The sequence below is a fragment of the Mycteria americana genome, chromosome 1 (genome assembly GCF_035582795.1).
Source record: "Mycteria americana isolate JAX WOST 10 ecotype Jacksonville Zoo and Gardens chromosome 1, USCA_MyAme_1.0, whole genome shotgun sequence".
NCBI lineage: Eukaryota > Metazoa > Chordata > Aves > Ciconiiformes > Ciconiidae > Mycteria > Mycteria americana.
The window spans coordinates 123,979,772-123,999,821 of NC_134365.1; the positions used below are offsets into that span (position 1 = coordinate 123,979,772).

A 20,050-nucleotide genomic window follows, 5' to 3' on the forward strand; every position below is an offset into this window, starting at 1 on the left:
TATATATGAATACTTTCAGGAAAAAAGTCTTTTTGTGGTCTGGTTCTTGGAAAGTAAGTACTAAAATAATAGCTAGCAACCTGATCTGAAGTTGCTTTAGTCTTTTACTCATGATGCCTGCAAAACTTTATTGTGATAGCATCCTGGGTTATCAGTCTTAGCACTTTTTCTGTATGTGAAATTTGTAGCTGACAGGAAATACACATGCCCGTCATCCAGCATCCAACTGCCTCTTCCATCCAAAAGAGGCTGAATGTGCAACAGTTTTCATTAAGTACAGTTACCAGTACCGAAAAGAAATGGTAAAAAGTAGTCTGTGAAGGTGCAAAGCTCAGATCAAGCGTCCAGAAGAGTGTGGTGGGTCCTTCTGTGGGGCTGGAGTGTGATGTGGGCTTCCAGAAGCCCAGCGCACCGCCACTCTCCTCAGGTCTGCAGTTCTTCTCTCTGGGGAGCAAAACCAATTATGCATCTATTCAAAAGCTCGCGTTGCTGCCTATTGAACTCTGAAAGGGAATGGCTTTTTTTTTTCCCCGATGTACTAGGGTCACCAAAGGAACCGGAGGGCTGCTGGAGCCAGTTCTGCCAGCTGAAGTTCTTCAGAAAAACGCACCACCTCAACAAAAGAGGTCCAGTTCCCATTGCGTGCAGTGTGAACCTGAACAAATGCCATCAGCTTCTCGCACCGTTTTAGTTCACTGGTTCTCAGCCTTGCATGAGCTGAGACAGGAACATAAGGCTCATAAAGAAATATGGTTACGGGGGATGGAGGAATATATTAGTAATAGTGGTAGATACTGCATGCATGGGACACATGCATACAGGGAGCTAAGTAGGCTTTGAAGGGGTTTAGTTTGTTTCCTCTTAGTTGTTCCATTGCTGGTTTCTTTTTTTTTCTTATTTTGCTGGGGTGGGAACCTTTCGTGTCTATTCAGATGTAATAGTTGACGCATAATATTTCTCAGACAGTAATGTATGTAGGTCACCGGTACTGCCCGTAGTGCTATAAACTTTTTGCTTCCTCCCTAGTGGGAAAGCTGTTCAAAATGGAGGCAGCAGAAGTTCTGTTCACAATGTTGGAGAAACATCTTGCTAAATGACATCAACTGATTTTCACCAGTTAGTGGAAAGCAATAAAAAACTTTTCCTTGCACTCACAGGAGACAGCCTTTAGCAAAACATTTGTATCCTCCTGAAAATCTGAGAGACAGAAGTGCTTTATTCAGTTTTCAAAACTGGAAATGGAAGATCAGAACACACAAATGCCTCCTCTTTGATCATGCCTTGCATTAGATAGCTGGCCCTACAGGTGAGCTGCTACAAAGCTAATTTCCAGAAAGGAAGCTTTTAAGGGCATGCTGATGGCCAAACTCCTTATCTTGCAATTTTGCATCTCTTAGATCAAAATGCATCTCTTTCCTAACTCTTTGCTAAGACGTAGCTACGAGAGTTAATTTTGCTTGACGAAAGCACGGAAACTTCTGGAGAGACCAAATGAACCCCAGTCCACGATGAGCAATAGCAGGTAAGAGCAGATCAGGACCGTCAGGCCACAATACAGATCTGCCAGGTGCAAGCCATTCCCTTGGTCCCATTTGCAAAGGCACACTAGTTCTACTTTCTTTTGGTTTGTTTCAGAGGCCATTAAAAAGTGTCCAGGTTTCTATGCTGCAGTTGAAAATCCTTTCTAAGAGGATAAATTGAGGAATTAATGTTTACATCTGAAGGATGTCCCTGGGAAAAATTATAACATGTTAGCATTTAGCTAAACAAAGATTTAGCTGTACTTTTTTCCCCTTGATCACTTCTGTATAATGGAGATCTGTGCTTTCATTGGATATGAACTCTTCATCTGAAATGCCTGAGCTTCTGTATCTGCAAGTGAATCACAATGATGTATATATTTGGGGGAAGAAAAAAAAGTAATATTAGAGTCTTAAAGATTTAGAAATTTTATCCTGCCTTCTTTAGCTTTGTTGAGTGACAGACAGGAATGTGATAGCATAAATCTTCATGTGTAATATAGGTTGTGAAAACAGCGTGTGTCATACAGTATACGGGGGGGGGGGCTGAACTGAAACTGCACACATAACCTTATTTCGAGCATTTCTTTGTCTGGGAATGCTTGATATTGGCACTTTGGTTTGAGGAGGAAGTCTCATATATTTCACAAACGAGATGGGGGCAGGAGTGGTTTCATCATGTGCCGTCAGGGTGGCACAGGCAGCTGTCGGGGCCGGGGGCTGTATTGCCGGTGCTGCAATAGCATCATTGCTATTTATTCATTCCTTCATTCACTCCAGCAAACTGGGTGCTGGAATAGCAGCACTGGCACCACTGTCTGTGAGGGCCTGGCTAGAGCAGGATGGGACGTACGCTTTGGTGCTTAGGGTGGCTTTGCCGTGAAGCTAAGAAAATGTCAATTAAGAGCCTGTGCGTAGCTGTCTACCTGTGACCTATGTGTCTAGGCTCCTACCAGGGCAGTGGAGGACGGTTCACTTGCCTTGCACGTGCACTATCTAGGGCCACTTGAGGTGTCTTAGTGCACTTTGCCTGACCTCCAGCACTTGTCCAGAAGGCCTCAGATCTCCCATAGATCCTCTGTCATATCTACCTGAGCCGTCACAGGGTATCTGAGACATCCCCATGGGGATGGTGGATACAACCTGGGGCTAGCTGCAGATCCTTGCCCTTCTGCAGGGACACTTGGGAGCCAGGCAGGACAGCCTGGGGTCTCTAAAATGGCTCTAGATCCCTCAGCTTAGGCAACAGATCCCTGCTGGGAGCCCACCTGAAGCACAATGACTCTCCCTGCTCAGCTGACTGAACCCAGCATCTCTCTGGCAGCGCTGGAGGGGTGCTGACAGCAGAGGACCTGGTCTCCGGAGAGTGGGCCACCCTCGGGGCAGGTGACGGTGGCTGCGGCGTCCCCCCACTTCCTTGCCTCTGCTCTCCTCTCCTTCCAGCCAACACCGTCTCCCACCCCCCACAATTTCTTTGGCCCACTCAGCTTCCACTCCCCAGGCTTTTTTGTAGCAGCCTCACGGCTTCAGGTGAAGTCCCTAGCATCTCTTCCCTTGCCCCCCATCTCCTTACTCGGCCCTTTCACACCTCCCTCCTCTGCCTCCAGCCCCCCTCCCCGGTCACTTCCACGCTCCTCTCCCCTCTCTCCACCCCTGCCCCGGTGCTCCCCGCATCTCACTAAGACCCCTGCACCCTGCTCTGCTCACTCTGTGTGGGGACCTGCCCCGATCCCCAAACACGCCCTCGGGTCGTACGTGTCCATACGACGCAACTCAGCTATGACAAATATGAGCTAAACCCTGCGTGGCACAGGCGGAGCAAAGCGACACCCGGAGATGGAGAGAGAGGGCAGAACCAGACCTCCATCTGTTCGTGTATCCAGGCCAGGAAGGAGGTGGTTCGGCTGTAGACGCCTGGCTTGTTCTTTTCTGCACAGCCCACTCCGAAGCTGGTGGTCCCCACCAACTTCCAGATACTCATATCTTCGCACGCTAAAGGGCCCCCGCTATCTCCCTGGAGGACAAAGAATTAAAACAAACATCAGTGCCCCAGGAAAGGAGGGGAACGTCTGTTTGGGGGGGTAGGGGGAGAGGCATAGTCCAGTAATTCAAAGTCTTCTGCTTCTGCTCTGTTCTGGGTCCTGGGAAAAGCATATGTTATAGCAGAAGTTGGACACTTCTTAGAGACGTGTATTAGATCATATTTTTCTTTCCCCAGGTAGCAGTACGGTACAACAGAAGCAACATTGAAGCCTGCTGTTGAACAACATTTAGGTGCTGGGGACTGTGCCTGTCCTGCAGGCAGGGCATCACTAAAATGCAGTCTCCGTGCCATGGTCTTGGTCTCTCACAGCTGCTTCTCTCAAAAAGTTCCCAGCTAGTGAGCTGAGCTGAGCCCAGGGTTGCAACAACAAGCTTGTACCCCACCTCCTTCCCTGCCTGCTCCCGCACGCAGGCTTGCACACTGCTTTTCTGACCCTGCCCAGGCATTTTGCTAAGCAGATTCAACTCGGTGGACTCACATCTAAGTACTGAAAACTCTCAATGTATTTTACTGGGGGGGTTTCCTGCCCTGTGAGCATCAGAGCCAGCACAACAACAGAAAAGAAGGAATTTGGAACAAACCTCTCCCTTGGGCGAGTAGGGCTCATTTTGCCACTTGGAGACGTACACTGAGCGTGCTGCCTTTGGGCAGCTCTCCCAGGCACAGTGACGTGCTGGTGCCGGGTACCTTGCTGGGGGTGTTGTGCGAACAGGCACTTAAATGTTAAGATCTGTGCACCTAAAGCCTTTGCTTACGCACCTAAAGCCATGCGTAATTGGGACTGAGCAAATCTGGAAACGTGAAGTTCCTCCCCAGCCCTTGCTCTTCATCCATGACTAGCTAGGTGAGTCCACATTAGTGTGTATGGGGACGAGACCTGGCACAAGGTGGGCACCGTCACGACTCTGACAGTGATTTTGAATCATCACCACCCTGTATTGTGAAGGAACCTCTGATCCATCAGTGCTATGAACCCCTCTCCCCCAGAGTCATTACCAGTCCTCTGAGTTACTCACATACCTCTCCCTTTCTTCCTTCCCCTGCCTCGCTCTACTCTTTCCAAAATCATATGCTTCTGCTTCTCTATTGATATATGCTTTGGCTGCTTTTCACCACGGGGTTTCTACACCTTGTAGGTCTCCAGCGCTGCCCACGGTGCAGTGCAGTGCAATTGAGTGCAGTGCAGAGGCCACAGCCAGGGCAAAGAAAGGATGGCACCATGCTGTAGCACATGCAAGAAATTAAAAATATCTTAAGTAAATTTGGCTTCAGAAGTAGCAGATATGGTCCACAGAAGAAATATAAGAAGGGAATTGTAGCATATGAATGCGTGCACAGTCAGTGATCAATACTCCTGGTAAACAGAGTAAACAGCACAAAACCAAATGTTTGCCCAAGAAAAGCCGGGGAGTGCCTTCTGATAACTTATCACTCATGTTTGTCCATTGCTGCTGTTAATGAGCACAGTTGCAGTTTGGAAACTTCCATACCTGGCAGGTGTCTACCCCTCCCTTTAGGAAACCGGCACAAAGCATTGAAGGAGTTATGATCCCACCGTAGATATCCCTGTGATTGCAAATTGCATTAGAAATCAGAGGAACACCTGCATAATTCATGGTGTCAGATGTATCACCTGTTAATAAAACAAAAAAAAACAAAGAAAAAAGCTCTCTGTCCTTGAAACTAGTCTCTAATTATAAACAGGAAATGTTTTAGTATATGAAGAATTGACAAGCAAGGGTGAAAGAAATACGGTTAAAATGACAACATATAAGGAAGGCAACTAGGAGTCTCATCACTTACAGAATCCAGTAACTAGTGACTCTATAGAGCTGTGGATTATCACAGTATATAACATAAAGCTGTACATTATATGTTTCTACTTCAAACTAGACAATCGATGACAGTAATGAATTTAAAAGCTAGTTGGACACTGTCTTCAATACTAGCGCCAAAATTTGTTTTGAATTTATCGCCTGTTCTGTTAGTCAACAAATCATCTGCAAACATATGATTTATTTTATAAATATTTATTTTATTTTATTCAGAGTTTGAAGGGATCATTTCTACAAATGGGAGTATTTGCGCTTTTAGAGTGCAAGGTAAACCTTGCTTTCATTTTTTTCCCACCTTTCACTATTATCTGTAGGTCAGGTAACATACTGTTGTTGTTCTCCAAACACGTTAAATGAGACGAATGAAGAATGATAAAAAACAATGACCTGAGAATTCAAGCATTTTCACATGAAAGTGATTCAGTATATATTATTGATTAACATGACCTGTGAGTCATGGTAAAAAAAAGAATTCCCTTTTCTTTGTGACATTATTCACAGATCCAATTTCTACATCATCCAACCTGCCTGAAAATGCATACATGCTTTCTCTGAAAAAATGGGTGGTTGATTCTTGCATTCATGCTGTGCTTTCTATGCTTGAAGTTATAAAGGACACAGCCTGTTTGACCAAGGCCGAGTACAACATTGTAGACAGTTTTGTGTCTACATGTCATTTTCGACCTTTTCACAGAGTGTACCCATCCATTCCTTGTGATAAGGGTTTGTACAGCACTTTTGCAGTTCAGGGTGAGTATAAAATTTAGGAATATGTCTTCTTCCCCCCCCGCCCCCCCGATATTCCAGAAAATTTAATGTTGGACGGTGCTCTGACCAAATTCTGTATTTACTGTATGTGAGATGTTTTCATGTAGTGTAATCAACAGCAGATCATTTAAAATACCTCCTTCCACAGTTGCTCCCCATCCTGACACCCAGCACATTTTCCCTTCTGGGAACTGTTCACCAAAATTAGGCAGACAGATTGGCTCTATGTGACCTATTGAAAAAAAAGAGAGAAGAGAGAATTGCTCTTAAAATTTAGCAAAAAATTGTATGCCTCAGTAAAACTTGAGGATTTGGCTTGCAGTGAACTTGTTATGAACACCACCCGCTCCCCACATAAACAGCCTGGCAGTTCTGCAGGTGTTTTGTCTTATGGCCAATACCGTAGGTTTGAAACAACACCTACACCGGGCCTAATTCGTTTCAAGCACGAAGCAACAGAAGGAGGTGTTGGCAGGTCAATAAACTGAAGAATGAGCAAACAAGAAATGCACCACGTACACAGCTGACGGGCAGATCAGAGACCCCACGGCACGTTGCGCAGGCAGAGAAATGGCCTTGGCTAGCCACGGCACAACGGCGTGGCACCTCCTAACAGGTTTTGTGCAGCGGCACGTGCCAAGAGCCGTGCGTGCACATCTCTGTGCTCTTCTGAAAGGGCAACAAGACATCTGGGGTGGTCTGTGCTTCCCACCCACCGGCTTATAGAGTTTCAGTGCCTCTGCGCTCTGGGGCACTGAATGCCGTGCAATATAATCAGTGTTTGATGCTTGCGGGGACAAACTGTGGCGTGTCGAGGTGAGCTGGCACTGAGCAAAGGGAGGGAAGACACAAGGTATTACTGGGCAATTCCTAGTAGTTCAGTTCTCCGCACCGCAATGACCCCAGCTCACAGCATCAAGACCCCAGCGTGGAGCCTCCAAGCCCCCCGGGCTGCCCCCAGCCCCCCAGGGCATAGCGGGTATCTCGCTCAGGTGCGGAGCCGTTACTGCTCTTGACAGCCTCCCCAACTTATTCCCAAGCAAAAGAAAACAGCTGAGATCTAAAACAGAACAAAAGCAAGCTTAATTTTCATTTAAAGTGGAAGTTTAAAGTATTTCAAGAGAATTGATTTCGGAACTCACAACCTAGATGCATCAGAGAGAGCCAGCTCCCCTTTGCAGAGAGCTTACAGTGATTAGGAGGTATTGGCTAATCAGCAATATATCATTTAAATTCATACAATATTATAATACGTTATTTCAGTTCACTAACTGTGTCAGCTGTAGGGAGCATCCTTCTGAGAAAATAAAAGTAGTTTTAATTTAAAAGTATCGTTATATTTGAATTACCTTTTCTTCTCTTTGAAATTTAAGCTTGATTTTCAGCTTTGGACACTGCTGGATCTCCCTATACTCACAGAAAGGACATGATAAAAATCTCTGTGATCTCCAAGTAAAACGAGGTGGGGCATTTATTTTAGATAGGAAAAGTATTTAGAAAGAATAAAGTTAATGTTTGCCTATTATTAAATGCCTTCAGTAAGCCAATACCAGAACGGACTGCGAACATTTCAGAGCCCTGTGACCACAGCGTTGCTCTCTGTGCCTGGATATCGAATACAGAGGAGTTCCTGATACCGAGGCCGGGGAATTTCTGCCAGCGTAGTCTGAACAGGGACCGCTGCCTTGCCACCACAGCGGCAGGCTGGCTAGATCTACGCTGCACATCTCTCATTGCTTTTAGAGGCGGTGGGGATCCACTCGACTGTCCTGGGTCAGGCATAGGGTGCCAACAGAAATTTCCCTGTCTGTACTAGGAAAGACCCTTCTTGCTTTTAGCCAGAAAGGTGAGAAAGGCAAGTGAAAGCTAACAGAAAGAATTACCATTGAGAGCAAGCGGTGCTGCCAGTTTCATCAGTGCTATATCATTTCCCATTGTCTTGGGTTTATAATTTCGATGGTATATAATTTTTTCCACTGAATACGGGTGAACCTGGGTGTCTTGCTGAGTCACAAAACCAACCTGCACACTCCATGAGCTCGGCAAGTACAGGCTGAAACAAAGAGGTAGGAGAGAGTGAAAAACCTTCAAGAAAAACCTCCGGTTTTCTAATTGTCTCCTGTGCTTATGAACCACATAAAACTCTACAGGCAAATAGCTACAGTCTGCTGCACTTGCTTACCTATCTATTAATATTGTCTATGTTTTGTGTCTAATTCCAAAAAATATAGAAAGGGTGACTCATCTTAGTAACACCCTGGGTCACTGGTATATTATCTGTGCAGCTTTCTACAAATATATGAGAGTTTCGCATTGGCCTACCTGTCTGTCCTCCTATGTGACCCCACAGCAGTCGATGCTGCTGCCTGGCACACCTCTGCTCAGCCATCCGGCTAGCTCAGCGGCACTTGCGGCAAGGCATTTTCAAGGGAGAGGTTTTCCTTCTGGAAGGTGCTTCTGCCCCCACTTCGTGAGCAGCCACATCTTTCAGCCTCCAGCACACGAGCAGCTCCTCTTCTCTTGGCGTCACCCCACTGGGCTAGCAGTGGGTTAGCAGCCGTGCTGGGAAAAGGCTCCAGGGATGTGGGTTGTGTTGCCAGCTCCCATCCCCGTCAGCCTTTGAACCCACCACAACCAACTGGGTTGTGGGGACAGAGCTAAGGACAAAAGTCCTAAAATGCTTAATTCCTAAGTAATTATTTTTATGGCAACACAGGGCTCTACATAGGATCTAGGAGAGGGATTTGTCTGTCCCATCGCTTCTCTCTACTGAGTGTAAAGGCATCCTACAGGACTTGCTCAATAGCAGGCATCCGTGTTGTGGGTGCCTAAAAGGGGTCAGACAAATCCCATTTTAGCTGTCTAAATGTTTTGGTGAAAGTGGCCTGGAGTTTGCAAGAGCAAGAAGAACTCTCCTGCGCTATTAGCAACAATCAAGACTGCAAAACCAGACAATTCAATTATAAATAAGAGAGAGGGCTACATCTATAATTACACAAAGAAGAGGAGTCTAAATAACTATTAAGCATCTATTTACAACTCAAAGACTACTTGCAACAGCATAAAAAGGAGAGTGTGTACGTGGCAAAGGGCACTAAGCACAGTACAACTCACTAATTACCACTGATTGATCCTGTCAATTTGAAAAGGATGGTGTAATTTATTTTGGAGCTCCAGAGTACCAGAGCAGCCAAGTACAAATTCCTCCTGAGCTGTTAACTCACATGCAATGTAGAGAAATTGCAGATCGGGATACCTAAAATCTAGCACTTAAATGCTCTTTTAAGCTGATTTCCCAGGAAGCTGGGAGTGCCCAGAATATCTGAAAATTGGGGTCCCTGATTTGGGCTACTTCTTGGGGAGACTTTTTTTCAGTAAAGACTTGCACTCGTGCAAGAAGAGAGAGAGATGGTTTAGGTGTTATGGAGCAAGCCCATGAAATAAGGATAACCCAATCTCTCCTGCAGTTTATTTTTAAGAGAAAGCACGGTGCATTAGTCCTCCTCTGCAGTGGCCCCACACACAGACCCTCTGCAAGCGGGGTCAGTGGGACACCCCGAGCAAGACGATTTAGGGACTTACTCGTAGACACAGTGGGCGGCCGTGACGATCCAGCGCGGGGTGATGACGGACCCTCCGCAGAGGTGGTGACCGTGGAACTGCAGGCTGACCTGCCAGGGCCACTGCCGGGGGGAGGACGCGTTGCCCCCCACAATCCGTGGCCTGTAGCTGGCCCGCGTCCCGCACGCTGCCGGAAAGCAAAGGTTACGGTCCGCGGAGGAAGCGCAGGCATGTTTTTGGTCGCCTTCAGCCCCTCTACTCCCAGCCTTGCTGAGGCTGGGAGGTCTCTGCAGCAGGACCGTCCCCATCCCCATGGCCCACATCTGGGGCTGTGGCTGCCCCCAGAGGTGTCTCCTCCTCCCGCCCATCCCTGCAGCACCGTGCCTGGCAGCCGGTATGGGTGCTGTGAGGCTCACGTCTTCTCCTCTGCAGATGTAGTGCTCAGCTGAGCTGTAAAACCCACTGTTCTGCCCTCCTTAAATGCACAGGGTCCCAGGGGCCCACATAGGCAGGCTGAAGCATCTCCTCTCCCCTGGTGATTATTTTGCTGTTGTTTTTTGACTTTTCGTGTCCCGATCTGAAAACTAGCTGACATGGAGAGGTGTGGGATGAAAGTTCAAATGTTAAGACAGAATTTCCCTTTCCCTGCCGAGATGGCAAAGAGTTGGAATTACAGTATCAGCCCATGGACTCAACTCACAATCCTTAAACGTCTGCTTCCTACTGTGATTCTCACTGAAACGCTCCTGCTGCCTATTGGGCCCAATCTGCCCTCCCCGCCTATTCTCACTTTCTGAAATTCTTCTAAATTTTATATAAGAAATATAATTTTTCCTTGGTGTGATAAACTGATGGTATAGTATGCCCTGAGTACACAATTCCTCCCAACTCTTGCCATGCAGTGGATGAAGAAGGACAGTTTCTGATTATTTTTTTTCACTTTTCCTTATTCTTACCCAAACATTTTAAGATGATCACATTGCCAGAAGTGCATTCCTCTCTAAGATGAAAAGACAGTGCGATATTAGTTCCAAATCACAAATACTGGGTTTTTTTTCAATATTGTGTCATCTTCCTGTACAGCGATGTGCGCATAAATATAAGTAACTCATATATTAGAAGAGGTACAAAGTCATGTACTCATCCAATCTACTTAGGGCATTTAGCTGAAATATTTAAGTTAGGAGTTTAGACACCATCAGGAGCCCGCAGACCAGACGCTGCCCTCCTGAAGAGTGGTTCACTCTTCCGCGAGGGGAGGCTCATCCGCAATTTTCAACATGTGGTCTGTAGTCTCCTTGGATCCATTGCTTGCTTCTCAGTGAAAGGTAACTAAGAAAAACAAGCAATCGTCAGGAGGAAGAAATGGACCATAAAGGGTTCATAAGCCCACTGGGAAATATCTAGGGGTCTGTAAACTGAAACAAACTGCTTGACAGTGGAAAAAGATAAGTGCCTGGTGTCTATCCATTTGCAAAAAAGGGATCACGGGACAAATAGGTTTTTCAAATAGCTCATTTTAAAGCCTTTGTTGATTTTAACAGGCCTTGGATCAGGCTCTTAATTTGCATTCCAGCAAGACTGCTACTGAGCCTTGGTCTATGATGCATAGCAACACTAACCACTTATGAAGTACTACGTGCCTGAAAAAACAGGCGACGATCTCAAACTGTTAGTCATTCTCCTTCTGTTGATGGCTCTCTTTCTATCAGGATGAACAAGCTGAGGCATACCTGAGGTTTGTAGCATTGTGCAGGGATGTCACTTGATCAGCTGATAACCAGTGGCTGAGGGATACGAAATGTCTTTGAAACTGTTTTTCGACTGCAGCCACGGGCAGGTAACCTGAACTCACGTAACTGCAAATAAACCATAAACACAGCTTCCTCAGACAGCATTTTGGTAATCTGTTTAAATAATTCAGCGGTTCTGCTAATGAAAACCCAGTGTAGCAACCACAATAATCGGATTCTGACACTTGATAAGGTAATGCTATCCTCCCCAAGAAACACTTCTTATAACGTGCACGTATTTTTGCCATAATCATGTGTGGAAGTCACACATGCTGAGAGGCATTTAACTGGCAGAGAAAGTAAATTTTAATTCTAATATTGCAATAAAGCTTTTATTGTAACTGGTTGGCACATTTCCTGAAGCACTAACAAGCTCGTTGTCTCTTTTTTATAGAGTTATGTTTTGCAGCAGAGAGGATGAATAATTTGTGATTTTTTCTTGTCTTTTTTTGTTGAACAATTGAGATGCATTTTATCCTAAAGGCAACATGAATTCATTCAAAGAAGCTTTATACTGCTAACTATAATGTGCAGAAATCAGAATGATGCCATTGTAAGAAATAACAGAGCATCATTGCAAGTCACAACTTCAAACTCTTTCTCAATTGTGTGAAAGTTTGTGAAAGAAATGGTGCTCTTTCAGGAGGGGGATCAATCCAGTAGGAACTGCCTCGCCAGGTTCTTCCCTAATTGTGAGGAGGACCTTAATTCCTAACAGATGTCATGACATGAATTGTATATACAACTTTCCTACAGAGGAAGTAAAAGAAATGGAAAATGCTCCTATGGTTTTTTGTGCCTCTCTGACAGGCTGTAAGCTACTAGAGAGACAAGTAGGATTCAGGCACCTGCACCCCGTAGGGAAGATTTAACCAAACTGTCGTATTTAGCCATCATCCAGGATTTATGGCAGTAATAAATGGTATTTGCAGTGCACAAGTATTCAGGACTATTTCCCACATCATCCAGGATTTATAGCAGTAATAAATGGTATTTGCAGTGCACAAGTATTCAGGACTATTTCCCACATCATCCCAAATCTCCTCAACCATATCATTCACAAAGGTGGGCTGTTAAGTCCTTTTTTCTTTTAAAACACAGACTAATACAAGGTTTCATTAGAAAGATTGAAAACCTCCGAGTTCGTTCAAAATGCCAACTAAAGTTTCTTCCATTTTGTATTCATACCTTGAGAAACCCAGGTGTTTGCAGGTAGTATTTCCGTACTCTGCTTTCCAGTCGTCAGAGCAGACCGTTCGCCAGGATCCAGAAGTGAACACTTGCAGCACTGCTTTCTTGCCACTCAACCTGACTTTGAGATTCAGGAGAAGAAAAGCCTGAGTGAGTTGTGAAGAAGAACCACTGGGTACGCAACAGGTACACAGCGGTGTCAATGCACCACTGTGGCATCCGCATTTCTTGCCTCACTGAGTTTTTACTACTTGTCTGTTTCATCACTTGGATCCTTTGACAGAATTTTTCCGTGCCTTTTCTTTCCCTGAAGGAAGGGAACCAAGGTGCACTGAGCTAGAACAGCCAGGAGAGAAAAGTCTGTGCTCACGGGAATGGATAGGGGATGCTAGCTCTAATACAGCTGGAGAAGGCTGCCTTGCCCTCGGGTGAGCCTAAGCAAGTCTTGCTGATTGCAGTGAGTTGGAGCTGCAGATGCTTGGCACCGAGGAAACCTACGATCGAGATAAGCGGTGAAAGGTGGTTGGCACCTCCTGCGCTGCGCGGCACAGTCAGAGGGGTGGATGCACTTGCAGCCAGCTGCCCCTGGGCTCCCCTGGAGTTTCCTACCTGCTTCCCTCTGCTGAAATGGGGCTGGCGCGTCTGGGCTGATGAGCATGTAAAGGCGGGGGAGATGAGAAATGCGCAGGTTGGGAGCTTGGCTCCCAAGGACTCCCCCCGCCACGCCAGCCTGGCTCTGCTCAGCACAGCCCTTCCCCACGGGCGGCTCTTCACGCCAGCCTGGCCGTGGGGCTGAGCCGCCCCATGGAGCTAGCACTGCTGCAAGCTGTGCTGCCTCCGGCCAAGGGACCGATGGGGAAATACTGCAGGACACCCAGGTACAGAGCCATCACCCACAGTCTCTTTGTCCTGCACGTCGCCATGTCCTCCTCACCCCTGCACCCCGCCCCACAGCCGCTGCTGGGGCGCAGAGCCCCGGGTGAGCAGGAGGCATCTGGACCTGGGAAAGGGCACGTCTACATGGTCTTCCCAGGGAGAAGGGAGGCCACGCACATGGCCACTGCTGGACAGGGTTTCCCGCAGGCACCCGTGGGCCAGTGTTACGGCATTGCAAAGGCAGACAAGAAAAGCAGACGTATTGCCCACAGGCTCCACAGAGGCCTGAAGCCTCCCTGGGGAAAACACGCCAAAGGTTGAAAGCATTGTGTGGGGCTGGCTGGGGCCAAAAGCTCATGGTTCTTGTCATTCCTCGTATTGCACAGACGGAAGGCTGTGCTGCCTCCTTATCTGTAGGTACAGGAGTCAGAATTACAAGCGCACTGATCTAAAAATCAGTTATTCTCTTTACTAATATTAGAATCTTTTACCTCCAGCGACTGCAAACGCCACAGTCATCTTCCATAGCGCAGGACAGGGAGAGACCATTTAAAATGGCCCTGTGATGCCCGAAACTGTTACAGAGAGAAACTCAGACATGGGGGGCATACATTTCACACGTGAAGCAGCAAACTCCGCAGTACTCAAGGCACAAAAGGCTGTGCTGCTCCCTCCCATTCCCACGTCCCTTAAGATAATCGGGTTTGCAGTCTTCAAAACCAACACAGTGCAGCCGTGTGCCAGTGGATACAGAGAGTGCTGTATATACACCCCATAATGCAGTGATGGTATACCTCGCAGGCAGAGGAAATGCTAGGAGTCAAAAAGCATCTAGACTTCTAATGGAGAAACATGCCCAATATGGCAGTAGCAATATTCAGCAATCATCACATTTATCTTAAGAGCAGTTTGATTTCTCATAAACTGGAAATCAATACCTCAGAGAGATTGTTCCTCTGAAGTGGTGATTTAGATAATCCATCAGTCTCTGTCTTTCTTGTCTCACCCAAACTCTTTACAACATGCATTTCTTGATAATGTGCTAGATGCTACAGGAAGAGGTAGGAGGGATTTATAATCAAATTTAAATTACCACATCCGTACTCATCCTCCCCTTCTTTACAGTTGAAGACACCATTGCACCTGGCTGATTTCTGGATACACTTAAAGGATGATCGGCAGCGAAACTTCCCAATGCAGTTGTATTGGACTAACAAGAATGAAAGAAAACAGGGTGATGAAAACACACTTGGATATTAATGTAACACTTCTGAGTTCCATTATCTGGCCAGATTTCTCTCTTGCTAAGGAAAAGACAACTCCTGTACTCCAGGAACTTCTGAAATGCAACCTGGAGGTTGCTACATGGTGCTGCTAAACTCATCCATTAGTAATGTAGTAGGATGAGTCAGCCTCGCTGTCTGTGCTGGCTCCTTCCCAGCTCCCTCTAGCCAGTTTATGTTTCACTCCGGGGCGAGTTTCCGCCTGCTGCTTCAGCCCCTCGGCAGCAAAGGAAGGAGACCCTTGCGAAATATGGCCAGTGCGCTCTTCCTGAGGGGATGCCTCAGCCTCCCACAAACTTATCCCTGTGGCAGGTGTGAAGGCACTGCTCTAGAATCAACGTACTTGGCACCGAGACCTGGGCAGATCACACTTTCCAGTCGCAACTAAACTCATTCTGTGTTTTCCTTTGTAGAAGTTGTTTGCAATAGGGGAAAGTTCTTTAATTTTTTTAAAACAAACTTAGAGAAGTGAATTACAAGACAAAAATACAATCTGTGCTACCTGAAGCCTCCCCCAGTTTCTAAACTCAGCTCACCTCCCGAGGGGAAAGGGTGAAATTTTACTAGAGAGAGGTTTTCTGGAGCTGCGGGTTCCCCAGTATTGTAGATATAACACCAATCTCTCATGAGTGCCAGATCTACTTTATCCCTACATGTAAATAAAATTTAAAGCCATCACATCAACAAGATTTTTTACTTCAGCAAACAAGCCGCAGTAGCAGCTTAATTCCATTCTAAGTAAAGAGCTCATGAAAAATTAAGCATTTGAATGGTTAAGCGAGAACTTAATGAATAACTAATTGTACTCACCACCCAGGCCAATGGCGACTGCTAGGATTACTGCAAGGAATAAACCACAGATATATGGAAAGTATTTTAGGGAGACAAAAACATGGCACATCGAAGGTGGTTCGATATCTCCTAGAAACCAAACAGAGAGAACAGCTGCTGTGAAGTTAAACCAACTTGAGTTTGCAATGAAAAAGATTTATCTATCTGGCATCAAACTAGATGGCAGTAGTAACCCCTGCATACCCTTCGTGAGCTGACCTGACCCAGAGGTGTTCAGGTGCCCCGGCTCAGGGGCTGAGAAGGCTCCAAGTGCTTTGGGGCTGGATGGTGCTTTCAGACACCCCTTCAGCATTTGCCTCGCGAGGGGTCTGAATTGTGCCCTTACAGAGCACCTGGCCTGTCCTCAATGCAATCGAGAATATGAGCTCTAAATTTTTATTTTCGTGGGCCACTGCGAGCTTTAGAAGTATACGAACACCTCTCCTGAAAATGTGAGTCCCGGAATAAAAATGAAATTTAGACCTGTTTTGTTTGCGTAATCAAACCTGTGTGCAGGGTACAGGTATACTGTCTGAAGACTTCAGAAAGCTCAAGTGGACTAATAAATTATTTCACTGGAAGTAGCAAAGAACGAATTAGTTTGAGTCTCCTCCTTACGACCATTCTTGTCTGTGATGCCTCCTGACTCTTGCTGGTACCAAGCCCACGGTCCCAGTGCTCCCTCCAGCCATAGCCCCAGCTGGACGCTGCTCTGACCACGGTGCCTGGGACAACGGAAATCCTGGGACGAGACCAGAGGCCACATAGCTCCGACTTGTGCACTGGGGAGCCAAGTTCCACGCACAATTCATTCCTCCAGAGTTGGGGTAACAGAGGCACGGAAACAAGTAAGAGGAGGCTAAAGATTTGAACAGGAGCAGGGATATTGGAAAAAGACAGGACTAGACAGTAAATAGTTGTTCAAGACAAGAAGGAGGAAAGTCATTGGTCCCTTTGGACTTGGAAGCAAGGTTAACTGAAAATGATAGAATGTTAAATTTGCAAAAAAGAGGACCCCCAAACTAGTCTTGAAAAATGTGGGAAAAGATGATGTGTTCAAAGTTTTGCTATAAAGACAAGGAGAGAACTGAGCAATGGCTCAGGGCTGAGTTTTGAGTTTTCAAGGAAAAAAGATGCATCTAAAGTTAAAATATACATCAGTAGTAACTGCTTTCATGAGCTGGACCAGTCCTGCTCACCAACCACCTCCGTAGCTGACCTCAACTTAGTGGTATTGTCAATCTGGAAGACAACAACAGAGTCCACTGAAAATAATAAATGGTTCAGTTGTTTAAAATGTATTCTGATATACAAAGGGCAAGCTATGGGAAAATAGCATACACAGTTCAGTCACGGGTACACACAGGAACTGGCAGAATCTTGTCTTCAATTTTAATTCATGCAGCTCTTCACCCCCTCATTCTGCAAACTTTGAATTTGAGATTGGCAGACACAATCAGTCAAGGACGAGGAGTGTCTCCCAGTGCTCACAGACTCACAAGTAAATCCCAGCCTACACAGACTCTCTCAGCAGCAGCTGAGTAACTGGTTTTGGCAATGGAGTTGATGTCTGGTATGCCAAAAATCTTAGACAGCTGTAGTAGACCAGAAAATTAAATTGCTCTATCTTCATTCTTGATGCTCAGCCTGCCTCTGTTGAAGTTAATGGTTATTTTTGCCATGAAACCTATGGGAAGTAGCAAATACGCATGCTATTCCTCCAAGACTGCTGTATTGTATATTCAGTTTTTTAATGGGCGAATTTCCAGGTTGGTAGAATCTCAAATAAGACATTCAAAAATGTGTCTGAAAAGTGTGGGCAAATATTTGCTATGTGGCTGAAGTGTGTGAATAATCTGGCTGTGACAAATGCTTGTGTATGCAAGCCGACACAAGATGTCATCACCTGTTAATATGCTGGCAAACCTCATGGCTGGGGGAGTGAGGTTGGGTTTCTTCTTCCTCTAAGCGATTGCTTTCTCTGACTGAGTGGGCAAGCATAGTTTTGCTAAGCTAAAGACCGACATTAGCTATTTAGATTACAAAGGTCAAAAAGCTGTGCAGTATCCCTACCAGATCCATCTGCACTGGGGTCCACTTTTGCTTGTGGTATGAAGAAAAATCTTTTGAAGGAAAACTGTATTTCTGGTACTGGTGGTTCATCTTCTGCAATAGAGATGATTTCAAGACTTCCAGTAGTGGGATTTGTCTCTTGCACCTGACTCAACAGGAGAAAAAAAAAGAAAAAAATAGAAGATAATCACTTTGTAAAATGTTACCATAAAATCATAGAATCATAGAACAGTTTGGGTTGGAAGTGACCTTTAAAAGTCACCTAGTCCAACCCCCCTGCAATGAGCAGGGACATCTTCAACTAGAGCCCCATCCAACCTGACCTTGAATGTTTCCAGGGATGGGGCATCTACCACCTTCCTGGGCAACCTGTTCCAGTGTTTCACCACCCTCATTGTAAAAAATTTTTTCCTTATATCTAGTCTGAATCTACCCTCTTTTAGTTTAAAACCATTACCCCTTGTCCTATCACTACAGGCCCTGCTAAAAAGTTTGTCCCCATCTTTCTTATAAGCCCTTTAAGTACTGAAAGGCCACAATAAGGTCTCCCTGGAGCCTTCTCTTCTCCAGGCTGAACAACCCCAACTCTCTCAGCCTGTCCTCACAGGAGAGGTGTTCCAGCCCTTGGATCGTTTTTGTGGCCCTCCTCTGGACCCGCTCCAACAGGTCCATGTCTTTCCTGTGCTGAGGACTCCAGAGCTGGACGCAGGTCATTAAGTTATGTACTTAGTGTTCGTGAGAGGACCTCTTATAATTAATTTACTAGCAAACTACTGAAATTAATTTTTGTTCAAATTTTTCTAAGCTCCATAGCTACTTTTAATAACTCACACTGCGGGTGTGAATCCATCCCCTGCTCTTTAATTGCAGTAGGAAACGAGAAAGACTAAAAAGCGTATGACACCTGCACAGCACCTGACAGGATCCTCATGCAGGGGCCCACTGAATTTTACTCCAGAAAACCTTTGATCACTTTCTACACAGTGAAAAACAGTTAAAAAGGGCTACACTAGAATTCAGGGTAAATAGATTTGAAATGTTAATTTCTGACTCCGGTTCTGCACACTGTCACTGGCAAAAGGAATCAGATTTTTGAACTCACAGTGGTGTGAAATAGGTCCAGGTCTGTTAAAGACAGTGAAACTGGTAAGCTGTAAAAGCAGCGTAAGTGTTTGCAGAGTCAGTCCCAGAAAATGTTTACAATTACACCTTTTAGGCAAAGAATATGTGTTTTGTGTGTGATGCTATATCTTTGTCACCTGGAATATCTTTTCACCTTTCAGCAAACAACTGCAAGAAGGTTTCTGCTCTTTCATTTGATAAAATTTCATGTACATTTCAATGAACATAAATTAAATTTTATATAGAATCTGCTAGCTTTAAGGCAGAGAAAAGGACAGCTTGCTGTGCATGATATTTAAATATTTAAAAAAAAGCCTTCTAACTGGTACGTAAGTTGTCCATCAGGAAACAAAACAGCATTATGAAGCTACACGAAAGCTAAACACTGATGTGTCATTTATTTAGAGGGCATCACATGCTCCCAAAGCTTCACTCACCTCTTCCTGAGAAGTCATAGTTAAAAGCAAAACTGTTTTCTTTCTTCATTATCAAAAGAAACCAAAAGGAAATTCTGAGGTTGCTAAGCCAGTCTGTTCTGGAAAGGTTTCCACCGAGCCGTCCGTGGCTGCCCGGTCATCTGTTGCATACAGCATTATGGCAGCAGCCCGTGTAATTCAACCTGGTGAGGGGTATCGGGTAGCCCCCGATGGCATGGCTACGGAAAGGGGGAGATAAAAATTCATCACGCTTTTTAATTAGCCAAAGAGCATCAGGTAATATTGTAGTATTTGCAAACCTTTCTGTAACCCCTCAGCAAAGGAGCACCACAAACTGCACAGGCTTGTGCTTACGCGTCTTTTATCAAAACTCGCGCAGCTGAGAAGAGGAGTCTGCCGATAGCTGTGGGTGGCAGAAGGCAGAAGCCCCAGGTGCTTCATCTCTTCGGCACACAAGGCCCATAGGCTCACCTTGCTCTTCCTTCACTTGCTTTAGCCTTTGCTCTGTGCTTGCAGCAAAGAGCCCGCTTAAAGAGGGGTTTTGAAGAAGACCCATGCTTTAGTTATGGATAACTTTTATAATTAAATATTGCACAATATTTTGGAAGTACTTTGCAAGCAGTATCTCATGCTTCTGAAGTATCGACTCATTTGTACTCCGGGATTTAGAAAATGAAAATGTATGCTCAGCTTCATAAAATGCTCAAAAGTAGTAA

At 45.6% G+C, this 20,050-nt stretch overlaps 1 protein-coding gene across 1 annotated transcript; it reads right to left on the reverse strand.

The window, feature by feature from the left end:
• Positions 1 to 423: 423 nt before the first annotated feature.
• TMPRSS3 (transmembrane serine protease 3) lies at positions 424 to 19,352 on the reverse strand. The gene is made up of 13 exons (XM_075491868.1): positions 19,335 to 19,352; positions 17,776 to 17,920; positions 15,682 to 15,792; positions 14,682 to 14,798; positions 12,710 to 12,833; positions 11,462 to 11,587; positions 10,685 to 10,728; positions 9,750 to 9,915; positions 8,051 to 8,220; positions 6,304 to 6,399; positions 5,055 to 5,197; positions 3,382 to 3,534; positions 424 to 444 (listed from the first exon to the last, which is right to left on the reverse strand). Exons 1-13 carry the CDS (start codon positions 19,350 to 19,352, stop codon positions 424 to 426), a joined length of 1,434 nt encoding a protein of 477 aa, XP_075347983.1.
• Between the last annotated feature and the right edge of the window lie 698 nt (positions 19,353 to 20,050).